Genomic DNA, 12,097 nt, shown 5'->3' with positions numbered 1-12,097 from the left:
CTGTGACTCCTGACGTCAGAAGTTTTCAGCCTCTGTGACTCCTGACGTCGGAAGTCTTCAGCCTCTGTGACTCCTGACGTCATAGAAGTTTTCAGCCGCTGTGACTCCTGACGTCGGAAGTCTTCAGCCTCTGTGACTCCTGACGTCATAGAAGTTTTCAGTCTCTGTGACTCCTGACGTCATAGAAGTTTTCAGTCTCTGTTACTCCTGACGTCATAGAAGTTTTCAGCCTCTGTGACTCCTGACGTCGGAAGATTTCAGCCTCTGTGACTCCAGACGTCACAGAAGTTTTCAGTCTACTGCAGTAGAGGGCGCAGTAGCATCAGCGGTCTCAGTGTTCTCCCAACCGCCATAAAAAGAAGAAGTGCTCAGTGTTCAGATTGTCATGAAAAGATCAGATACAGGTCGAATTACGTAAAAAAAAATAAAAAATCAGAATTGGGTCACTTCAGGCTGCAGTGTGAACGCAGCCTGATATGTATTCATTAACATCAGAGTAATATCAGTCTGTTCCTATCCTTAGTTCATGTTTTACATGGGAGAAATGATGAGATGTGGTTAGCCTCCAAGACTACGTCTATTCGTGTTTGGCACCACAAACAACGTGTGACTCAATTTCAGCTGACAGATTGAGATTGAAAATAATGAGAAATTTACACAAAAATCAAAAATGAGTTTCTGTCAAAAAAAAGGGCTGTTACGGTAACTTTCATCCGACCAGATTTTTTTTTTTTCTGATGGCTTTTGTTTAGAGTTTGTAGCTCCTGCTCTAAATGAAAACACTTAATGAAGACCTCTGCTCAGAGTATCTATGACTGGAACAAACCTCCAGAAAACTGCAAAACAGCTGAAACACTGAGTTCCTTTAAATCAAGACTAAAACTTCACATGTTTAGAATTGCTTTTGAACTATAATAAATGAAACACTGACCAAAATATTTGATGTGTATGATTTTGGGGATGGCAAACATCAAAGTCAATTGTTAACTGTATGATAATTTTGCAATTTTATTATGTAAAGCACCTTAAACCGCCGTGCTGCTGAAATGTGCTTCACAAATAAACCCAATTGACTGATTGAATGTCTTAGAATGGTAACTTCTCCCAAATTCTCCAATTTGGACAGCTGTCTACTGCATCTAAGACACTGACTGCTCATTAGTACTCCACAGAACCCCTCATAAATAAAAAAACACACTTATAGTGTACTGTGGAAAAAGAAAAGGCGAAACTGGAGGAGACAATAACGACTAAGAGCTGAAAACACGCAGACGGTAAGGACAGCGGTCGGTAACAGCAGGCAGATGTTCCCCCAGTGTGTGTGTGTGTGTCTGCTCTCACCTGTCCTCTGGCAAACAGCCCTGATAACAGTGATTACATGTACACACACACACAGCCCTGCCTGCCACCTGCTTCCAGTCAAACACAGCTTCATCTTCTGAAAACAATGGATCACTGAGCTGAGACACAAAGGGCCCAAAGGGGAACACAAACACACTGACACCAACACGGAGAGGGAAAAAAGAGACGCAGAGAAACATGAAGAGAAACAGAAAAAGGAGAAAGTGGTCGGATGCTTAGAGTAGGAGAACATGAGAACACACAAAGGCCAGAGACAAAGACTGAAATGTGTCTGTCCCTGTGTGTGTGTGTGTGTCCAATGGGGAGGAGTGTGTGTGGTGTAAATAGCTCCATGTGGTGTGCGTCAGCCAGGACAGGCGGCCTACTGTCGCCAGCGTAGCCTCCCTGTCACACACACCAAAATCACAGTCCCATGGGGAGGAATGCAACGAAAACCTGTCTACACTGAAAACCTACCTCCTTCTAACACACACACACACACGCACACACACCCCCACACACACACAGTCAGTTAAAAACAAACTCTCATTTAATAAACCACCAATTTGTTAGAAACTGTTTTTTTGTGTCAGACTGCAGCGTGGTGCATTTAGTTTAAAATCAGTAAGCGAATTAAAGCCCCTCTTCAGTTCCTCCTCACCGTCGCATTCAAATCAACACCCAGCCCTAATTATTGTGTGGAGAACAGACGAGCTGCAAAAAATACAAATTACTTGACGTGAGTACAGTAATTAAGCTGTAAAAATAAATGGGGCTACAAAAAAAAAAAAAGGAAAAAAGGGAGGAAACGCTGCGGCTGTTTTTCCTGAGAGTGAAAACACTCATCTGCAGGAAACCGATGGATCTCACCGTTAGATTAACTAAACTCCCTGAAAACTGAAATTAAATATAAAGTTATAGAGTATTCTCACACCTGATAGATAAAAAAGCTTCTTTACTTTCATATAAAATATATTCGATACGACAAGATTATCAATATATAAGTTTAAGCAGCTTTAAATGCATTTACATTTCCCAAATATTTTCTTCTGGGCCCCCCAGTGGTTCCCAAAGATTTTCTGGGCCCCTTTATGGATTACAATAAAATCCCCCCCAAAAAAGAAAAAAAAAAAGTCAACTGGGCACACACATCGTTCAACCACATCGTTCAACCAGACATAAACCAATACACATATTTTGTTTTCAAACTCCACTGAAGTTTATTTCACTCTTCAGGTTGCAACAAAACAAATTACAAACCATCTTTACACTTTTGTGTAACTGTTTATTTTTCCATTCTTCCATACCGCTTCCTGCGCCCCCCCTGTAATAGCACTGCGGCCCCCTAGGGGGCGCGCCCCACACTTTGAGAACCACTGCATTAACATGTCAATTTTTAACTGAACCGTTGAAAGCTTAAGACATTAACCAAATAATTATTTTCTATAGATTGGAGAACTAGTTTACTTTCCAAAACTTTAAATTCTAAAAAAGAACAGAAGAAAAAAAAACTGAATTTAGAAAAAGGAAAATAATTTCTTACGGCCCTGGTAGAGCTGGACGTTATGGCTGAAAAAAGTATCACGATATAAGTGTCTTATATCAATAATTATTTATTAGTTTTTTGTTTTAAATATCTAAAATACTCCCAAACTGGAGGTGCGACCCGTCATGTTTTACCCAGTTTTATTTCTAAGCAGTTATGAGGCACAGTGGAGAAACCTTAAACTGCAGCTGAGCCAAGTTACTCAGCAGGTTGTTGCTAGGTAACTAAAGAAGAGTGAGTGAGTTGCTAGGTAACCAAAGAGTGAGCGAGTTAGTTGGTCATAGAACTTTACTGTGAAAAATAAAAACAAGTTAGGCTCACAAACACACAGTTGTAGGAATAAAGATCCATTTTTATTATTTTATTTATCATTCGTTGTTCTGGACTTTTCAACATGAGGTTTGACAACCGCCAGCCAAGACTGTTATCCAAAAGTAATTGTGAAAAAAAGAAATTAAAGGCTACAAGAGAAAATCTGAAACTGCATAATATAATCATAATATAGTTTGTAGTGCAAATATCTTAATATGCTTGAAATACGACTAAACTAACTTACAAGTAACTTTTCAGCAATATATAGGAGCTTGTTTTAAGTCAATAATTCTTTAATATTCATGAAAAAGTACTTGCTCTATTGACAGATTACTTCCCTTAAAATACAGAGAAATGTATTAATAATAATTTACCAGTGGAGCTAGTACTTTTTCATCAATATTAAGGAATTATTGACTTAAACCATGCTTCTATGTGTGGCTGAACATTTATTTGCAAGTTAGTTTTGTCTTAGTTCAAGTGTACAAAGATATTTGCACTGGGAACTAGACCAAAGTTATTTGTAAGAGTTTGTGTTTTTGAAGTGGTGCCTATCTCCAGCCGTCTTAAAACTTTCCCATAGTTCAAAATACAACCAGAGTAGTTTATTGTACCATTTTCCTCCAGCTTTTTTTTTAAAGTTGTTCCATGATTTCTAGGAAAGTCAGCACTTTTCTTGCCGTCTCCTCTCCTTTTTTCCCTAAACTTTCTAATAATGGAAGCTCTTTCCAAGTTGTGTTTACCACAAGATGACTTTGTTTACTGTAAATTCAAGCATGCATTGTCTTTTCGGCCAGCATAAAGCCTAACATAGTTTATCACAACAAACGAGAGAAAAAAAATCTGAATCATTTTTTTTTTTTAAATGATGCTGATGATAATCCGTGTGTGACTGACCTCGATCTGCCGAAGCTCCAAGGGCGACTTCAGCCTCAGACACACGGCCTGACTCAGGTACGCATCCACGTCCTCCTCAGACAAGGTCTCTACCTGACACGCAAACAAAAAAACAAACACGTAAAAATAAGAAACACGCCACACACAGAGAGAGGAAAATATATGGTTTGCAAATTCAATCACATCCAAGAGTGGGTGCGTTTGTTTGGTCTGCTCGCTGCGCAACAATTCAACAGAGAAAGAAACAATGCTGACAGCAGAAACAAAGCTGCCCGGTTGTGTGAGCAAAACAAACAAACCCCGAAGTTATTTAAATAGAGCAGTGAGAGGGGAATGTGAATGCAGCACAGATCAGACAACGGCTACTATTGTGTGTCAGACCGTCGGCTCATCTCTGATTATCTACTCGTCTAATGGTCTGTTTGACAAGCTGCTCTCATGTCTGTCTGTTGCTCCTTCATCCATTTAAATCAGCGGCTGCCAGTCAACGTCTGTCTGTGGGACTGAAATCAGCGTGTCTGGAAAACGGCCCGTCAGTCGCTCAGCTGTCCATTCAAGACGCCAACTTCAAGTATTGACGTGAAATGTTAATACGACTCCATAAACTACAATTCAACCTCCATAAAAGAGAAGTGTTGTTTAAATTACTTAAAATGTGATTTTGGTGTACAGGAGCTTAAAAACACATTGGAGAAGTTCACGGGAAAATGAATTAAAACTTTGATTTCAGCAAACATTTCAATGTAAAATGACATTTATTTTTGCTTGAGTTACCTGTAGCTTATTGTTAAGCTACAGATTTTAACAAAACGTCAAGCTTCAACAGATACAGTATTTGGCTCATGATATGCATGCTGACAAGAAAATCAGACTTTAATCTGCCGTTAAAGCTCTAAATTTTCTGTCTTGACGCAGAAGTTGCAAAAGTAAAGGACGTGGATTAGCATTCAGGACACGTTACCGTGGAATATTGTCTCTGCTGCCTGGATACTGAGTTTTTAACAGACTTGTCACAATAACAAATATTGATGGACAACAAATTGCCCCAGAGGTTATAGCGAAAAACAATTATATTGTTGTTTTGAGACTCAAGTAATATAATAGTAATAGCATAAATATGAAAGTACAGTCTCTCAAATATCAATAACCTCTAATTTCTAACAAACATTTAACACCTGAAATGGAAGACAATTAAAATATCCAAAATAAACAAAACAACAGAATCAACAAATGAAATGAAAAAAAAAGAATACTGAAGTCTCTGTAAACAAAATTGCTGTCATGAAGTGCGGGTGGTGAGGGTTGGTGAGGCAGATGCAGCGGACCCAGGTATGATGAATAATGATGGTTTTAATGACGAAGCACAGTCCAAACAACGAACAGCAGGCACATGGAAACACTGACGACAACTAGACTCGACACTGACGACAAATAAGCTAAACATTGACGAGGACCCGACAAGGAACAAGGAACACAGGTGGAGTTAAATACACGGGAGGGTAATCACAGAGACGAGACACACCTGGGAACAATCAAGGGGAGGACAGGACAACGAAGAGACTTAAGGACACAGAAAACTCTAAATAAACACAGAAAAACACAGATCCTGACAGTACCCCCCCCCTCAAGGGCGGCTACCAGATGCCCACAAAACAAAAACACAACAAGGGTGGGCGGAGGGGCGCTGGACGGGGGGCCAGAGTCCAGAAAAAACAAAAAACAACCCACCATTGTGGGCGGAAACACAGGAAGGGCCAAGAGTCCAAAAACAACAAAAAACTACCCACAGGGTGGGCGGAGGCAAAGGAGGCGGGAACCACGGAGGTGGCGGTCGTCCGCGGCGGCGGGAACCACGAAGGTGGTCCGGTGGTCGTCCGCGGCGCTGGAGGCGGGAACCCCGGAGCCGGTCCGGCGGCCGTCCGTGACGCTGGAGGCGGGAACCCCGGAGGCGGTCCGGCGGCTGTCCACGGCGCTGGAGGTGGCGATGAGGAGTCCCGGGGGCCGCCCACAGACGGCGACGACGAGCCCCCCGAGGCAGGGTCTCTGGTGGAGAACAGGGGGTCTCAGTAGGAACGCGGGGGGTCTGGGTCTCGGGAGGAACGGATAGAGTCAGGGTCTCGGGTGGAACGCTGAGGGTCAGGGTCTCAGGAGGAACACAGAGGGTCAGGGTCTCAGGAGGAACACTGGGGGTCGGGGTCTCAGGTGGAACACTGGGGGCCGGGGTCTCGGGAGTCGGGGTCTCGGGAGGAACACAGAGAGTCTCTGGAGGAACACAGGGAGTCTCTGGTGGAACACAGGGAGTCTCTGGAGGAACACAGGGAGTCTCTGGAGGAATACAGGGAGTCTCTGGAGGAACACAGGGAGTCTCTGGAGGAACACAGGGAGTCTCAGTCTCGGGAGGAACACTGGGAGTCTCGGAAGGAAGTCCAGAGCGCAGCCTCGGGGCCAGCTGCGGAGGTGAGCCGGGGCGGAGCCTGGGAACCGGCTGCGGAGGCGAGCTGGGGTGAAGCCTGGGAACCGGCTGCGGAGGCGAGCCGGGGCGAAGCCTGGGAACCGGCTGCGGAGGCGAGCCGGAGCGAAGCCTTGGAACCGGCTGCGGAGGCGAGCCGGAGCGAAACCTTGGGGCTGGCTGCGGAGGCGAGCCGGAGCGAAGCCTCGGGACCGGCTGCGGCTCCGGAAAGCGACGAGGGGCCGGGTGCACCGGCGGCTCACGTCGCTGTCTCCGAGCGGGCAGCGGAGGTGGCGGCTCCAGAAAGCGACGAGGGGCCGGGTGCACCGGCGGCTCACGTCGCTGTCTCCGAGCGGGCAGCGGAGGTGGCGGCTCCAGAAAGCGACGAGGGGCCGGGTTCACCGGCGGCTCATGTCGCCGTCTCCCCCGGCGTGAGTAACGGCGGGGGCCGAATCCAGGGGGTTCCGGGGTGGTGACTGGTCGGATCAGACACTGGTTAATCGCCAGGGTGTAGTCTGAGTCCAGTCCCATCTCCTCCAGCAGCAGCGGAGATGGCAGGATCTCTACGTCCTTGTAGAGATCCCGCTGAGCCAACTCCAACTGCTGCTGGAACCATGCCTCTTGGTCGTGCTGGGTCATAAGCTGCTTTCTCACCATTCGGTTTGGTCGGGTCCTTCTGTCATGAAGTGCGGGTGGTGAGGGTTGGTGAGGCAGATGCAGCGGACCCAGGTATGATGAATAATGATGGTTTTAATGACGAAGCACAGTACAAACAACGAACAGCAGGCACATGGAAACACTGACGACAACTAGACTCGACACTGACGACAAATAAGCTAAACATTGACGAGGACCCGACGAGGAACAAGGAACACAGGTGGAGTTAAATACACGGGAGGGTAATCACAGAGACGAGACACACCTGGGAACAATCAAGGGGAGGACAGGACAACGAAGAGACTTAAGGACACAGAAAACTCTAAATAAACACAGAAAAACACAGATCCTGACAATTGCTAGTTGAGGCCAAAGCTCCAGACCGAAGACTTTTGTCACCCAGTTTTTGGTAGAAAAAGGAAACCAATAATACTGATGGAAATTACTGACCTTGTATCATTTATTATGTGATTAGTTGATTTATTGCTTATTACAAAAGTCTTGAGACTGTCATATGCCAACAGTTTTCAGTCAGACGCCTCATCAGATTTGTTGCAACACAGACTGCTACTGGAGATCCCTCCTGCCCGCAGCATCACCAAATACAGCTCTGGAAACTAAGAGCCCACTGCGCTGAACCCCATTGAAAACCTCCTGGTTTTTACACCAAATATTGATTTCTGAACTCTTCCTGAGTTAAACGCTAGTATTGTTGCTTCTAAATTAACATCAACTTGTTTTCTTTGCATTATTTGAGGTCTGAAATCACTGCTTCTTTTTTCGTTATTTTGACAATTTCTCATTTTCTGCTAATAAAAACTAAATTTTTGCTTGGCATTTCAGAGACATGTTGTCAGTAGTTCATAGAATAAAATAACAATGTTCATTTAACCAAACATACACCTATAAAGAGAAACTGATCATTTTAAGTGGACTCTTCATTTTTTTTCCAGCGCTGTATATCTGAATATGAGTTATGATGACATATAATTTCCTTTTGGGATAAATAAAGTAGTTTTAAGTGGAATTTAATTGAACACATAACAAACTAAACTCAACATCAAATGGTATACATGTTTGATGAACTACAGCAGTTTAATTAAAACCTCATAATGAGGGACATAATTATGTGTCTTTTAGGACTAACAAAGCATCAAACTGCTTTCTAATTTTTGTTTTGCTTCTTCATCATGATGCACGCAAGTTAATCCAGGTGGTTTGATGCCGTGATACTTCAGATAACCAGATGACGTTGTTGCAGACTCAAAACACACAAAGTCTTCCACTTTCACATATTATGAATTTGTTTAACACTTACGGCCATTTTGACATTAGATATTCAAAGCTTTCTGATGCTCTGAAGACTTGCTGCTGACGTAAGAGCGGAAGTTACAAAGACCGGTGTCTGCAGCTTAACTCCGGACTCTGTGGGTGATGAAAGCGGCCCTCAGCCAATAGCACTGCAACACAACGCTTCGTGTCAACAAGCAGTGTTTAATTTCACATCACATGCTGACAAAAGAGCAGAATAATTGTTGTGTATGTTAGTGATGCGAATCCCAAATCCAAAGCCAACTTGTCTGTTTACATGTCACCAAATAAATTTGGTCTTTCATTTACTGTTTACGTAAATCAGCAGGTGTAGCCTTACCACCCATTCATTACCAGCAGAATGTATTCTGTGGAGGCTACGCCAAACATGCAGGCCTGACCACGGAAACCCACAACAGACGTATTAATCAAGGTGGAGACGTAAGCACTTAGAAGCGCCGCTCAATCACAATGTCTCCGTGTTTTATGTAAGTGAACAAATCATGAATTATGATGAGTGCATGAAAACTGACCTGAGTTGTTATTGGGATTTTACGTATAGATCAATACATGGCGGCACAGAAAAGAAAATGATACATGGTTCTTAATTTTTTACAATTAAAAATCTTAAAAGTGTGACAGGAATTTGTGTCCAACCCCTCCATGGACGGTAGTTTGGTATGTTTGCTGCACTCTTCCCATTTCCAGCTGCTACATTGAGCAGTTCTCTGTGAAATGTTCAAAGAATATTGTTTTCATAACTTAACACCACATTTAAACTTCTCCACAACTTTATTTCTGACTGTTCTTTTGTGTTCCTTGGTCTGAATGACACTTTATTCTATAATGTTCTCTAACAAACCTCTTTGCTGTGTTTCTACTGAGATTAACAGGTGAACTGTATTCACCAACCTGGACTGGACTTTATTTAGAGGTAACAGAGTAAAGTGGGTTGAATGAGACAATACTTCTCTGTGTTTTATTGAAAAACTTTTTTAAATCATGTATCCGTCCCCTTTTACTTAATAATGGTCTATTCTGTGTTGGTCTGCCTCATGAAATGCCAATAACGTACAAAAACTTTGAAAAGGTTATGAACATTTTTACAAAGCAGATTAATGAAAGTAGTATAGTTGCCATTGATTAATGATTAATGTGACTTAGACAAAGAATCAGAGAATACAACTGATATGCTTCACGGATTTTCTCTACTATTAACAAAGGTTAGAGGGGACCTATTATGTAAAATTCACATTTTGGTTGTTTTTATATTTCCATTTTGGTTTCTACTGCTTCTAAAAACAGACCAAGCACTTTAAAAAAACACACCCAGCTGGTTTTTGGCAGTAAGTTAATGTTTTTTAGTGTCTAACAAACCTCCAGACTGTTACGTCATATTCGACAGGAACTGCACCGTTACCTAGAAACCTCAGCTGAGCCCAGCCTGTCACCTAGCAACCCAAGATGAGCTCCAGCGCATTTGGTCAGCTGGTTTTACTGCTATATGCGCAGCATAATGGCTGCTGGAAAAGACAAGTGTTTTGTTGTTGACTTACCATCCAGAAAACACTCGCTGCATTCTTGCTGGTTGTGCAGGAGGCTCCACTTCTGCTTTTCAAATATGTACGGTTGTATAATTGTGCATCTCTTTGCAGTCATTTTCATGTGTCAGTGTAAACATTGAGTTGGGGGTGGAGGGGTGGCCATCAGTGGCTTATTTGGATTTAAAGTGACTAAAATATCATTATCTCACAATAATTTTGTGCAAAAAATGTAACAAACACGTTCTGTATCACTCATTGACTGATGCTAATCTATTCAGGGAAGTGTAATAAGTCCCCTTTAAGATGAACAGAACAAAAGCAGTGTTTTATCATCAGTGAAGCAAGATGCCGGTACCTGAAGGACGATGTATGTGACGAGACAAAGAGCCGCCAGGAGAGAGTCTCCAATCTCGCCATGCAAGTCAGAATAATGAAGGCAGTCAAAGACTGTAAGGAAGGCTGCAAGGCGAAGAGCAGAAACCTCAGGACCAGAGTTAAACCATAACAGGTCCAGACTGGGTTGACCACCTACAAATTAAGACAGAAGAGAACACAATACGAGATAGACGCAACACACCATTTAAAAGATAACAGATGTTTTTGTTTTTAGGCCGGTTTCAGACAGTCGTTTCCAGTAAATAAGCAGGAGTGAAGCATACATGGGATGTTAATGGGGACAGGATGGACCGTGTCAGCTTCTTTCAAAGGGTTTCCGGGGAAGACGAACCATTCCCTGATGGCTGGAGCATCCACAGAGCTGCCTGAGAACACACAGAAAATTACATGTCTCAAACAAATTTACTGTTTGATGACATCAAACCATTCTTCTCCAGACGCAGCTTAAAGTGAATCAGTGTCTTTGGTGCATTTTTATGAATCCACTTAAACCTTTATGTGTTTTTGCTATCGTACCATCTTTTCCTAGCAGCAGCAGCAAACCATAGATGCGCTGTCTGCACGGCTTGAAGACGAGGGCCTGAGGCAGCAATTCCTCGTCCTCTTCGTCCTCCAGAGAGTTGCTGCATTCGGTGACTCCAGCGCACACAACACTGTAAACCATGAAACCCTCCGCCGCTACATGTTTCTCTCTACATGCCTGCGGAAAACCACACAGCAAAAATATTTAGCTCTTCTGGCATTCAGTATGTTACAAGCTGCAGGGAGATTTACAGCTAAAACGCACATTATGAATCATAACATACCTTTAAAATCTCAGGACTAACATATTTCTCAAAGGCAGAGGGTGGAACAGAAATGCCAACCAGTTCATAATCTTTGTGTCCAGGAAGTAAGTAGGAACAGATTCCCTTCTTTAGTAGCAATCTTTGGGAAGATGCTACGTTCAGGGAATGTGGGATAAGTCCAGTTTCTTCCTCTGCAGAAGCAGACGAAGAGCTCACAAACTGGGCTACAGCCAGGACTACCTCACCCTGAGGAGGACCAGAATACGGTGCTGGATTTGTTCTCCTGCGAACGATAAAGATCTTAGCTCGTTTTCAAACATCACCAACAAATTTGTATTCATCACTCAACTGTTTCCAGAAAATCCCAAGTGAATGCACAGCTTCCTACATTTGTTAAGTGTAAATTACCAGAGTTAGTTAGTAACTAGTTTAATTTACTTGAGTAATATTTGGACAAAAATTACATTTAGGAGTATTTTTACCACACAGTCCTTTTTACTTGAGTAATTTTACTATAAAGTATAGCTACTCTCACTTGAGAATAATTTCTGAATCCTCTACTCACTGTGAGTGAGTAGCTCATTTAAACCAAAACTTAACTAGACAAAGACACAGGCTTGGATGTTTTTTTAAAAGTTTTATAAGTTCTATATTGAAAGAAATTGATTTGGATTTTTTTCTCTTTTGCCTGATTTTGTAAGTTTTTCATTTTGGTCCTTAAAATGTCAACATTTCCACTTAACTTTATATTTTGATCTGTCTGATTATGTAATTTTTAAATATTAAATGATTGATGTTTTGATAAGTTACTAGGTACTTTTTACCAAATAATTTTTTACTCTTACTTGAGTAATTT

General features: G+C 42.5%; 1 protein-coding gene across 2 annotated transcripts in view; it reads right to left on the bottom strand.

Moving 5' to 3' along the window:
* The window catches only part of fam120b (family with sequence similarity 120 member B), a 33,219-nt gene that overhangs the window by 18,592 nt on the left and 2,530 nt on the right, over nucleotides 1-12,097 (bottom strand). For both annotated transcript variants that reach the window (XM_032560937.1, XM_032560938.1), the window contains 5 exons: nucleotides 11,260-11,524; nucleotides 10,970-11,153; nucleotides 10,717-10,818; nucleotides 10,413-10,585; nucleotides 4,097-4,189 (listed from right to left, as the gene is read on the bottom strand). In XM_032560937.1, the coding sequence (XP_032416828.1) occupies nucleotides 4,097-4,189; nucleotides 10,413-10,585; nucleotides 10,717-10,818; nucleotides 10,970-11,153; nucleotides 11,260-11,524 (817 nt within the window). The remainder of the gene's footprint in view (nucleotides 1-4,096; nucleotides 4,190-10,412; nucleotides 10,586-10,716; nucleotides 10,819-10,969; nucleotides 11,154-11,259; nucleotides 11,525-12,097) is intronic.

This window comes from Xiphophorus hellerii, chromosome 4, assembly GCF_003331165.1.
Source record: "Xiphophorus hellerii strain 12219 chromosome 4, Xiphophorus_hellerii-4.1, whole genome shotgun sequence".
Taxonomy (NCBI): Eukaryota; Metazoa; Chordata; class Actinopteri; order Cyprinodontiformes; family Poeciliidae; genus Xiphophorus; species Xiphophorus hellerii.
Note: the sequence above shows the minus strand (reverse complement) of the source record. Positions and strands in the feature narration are given on the sequence as shown.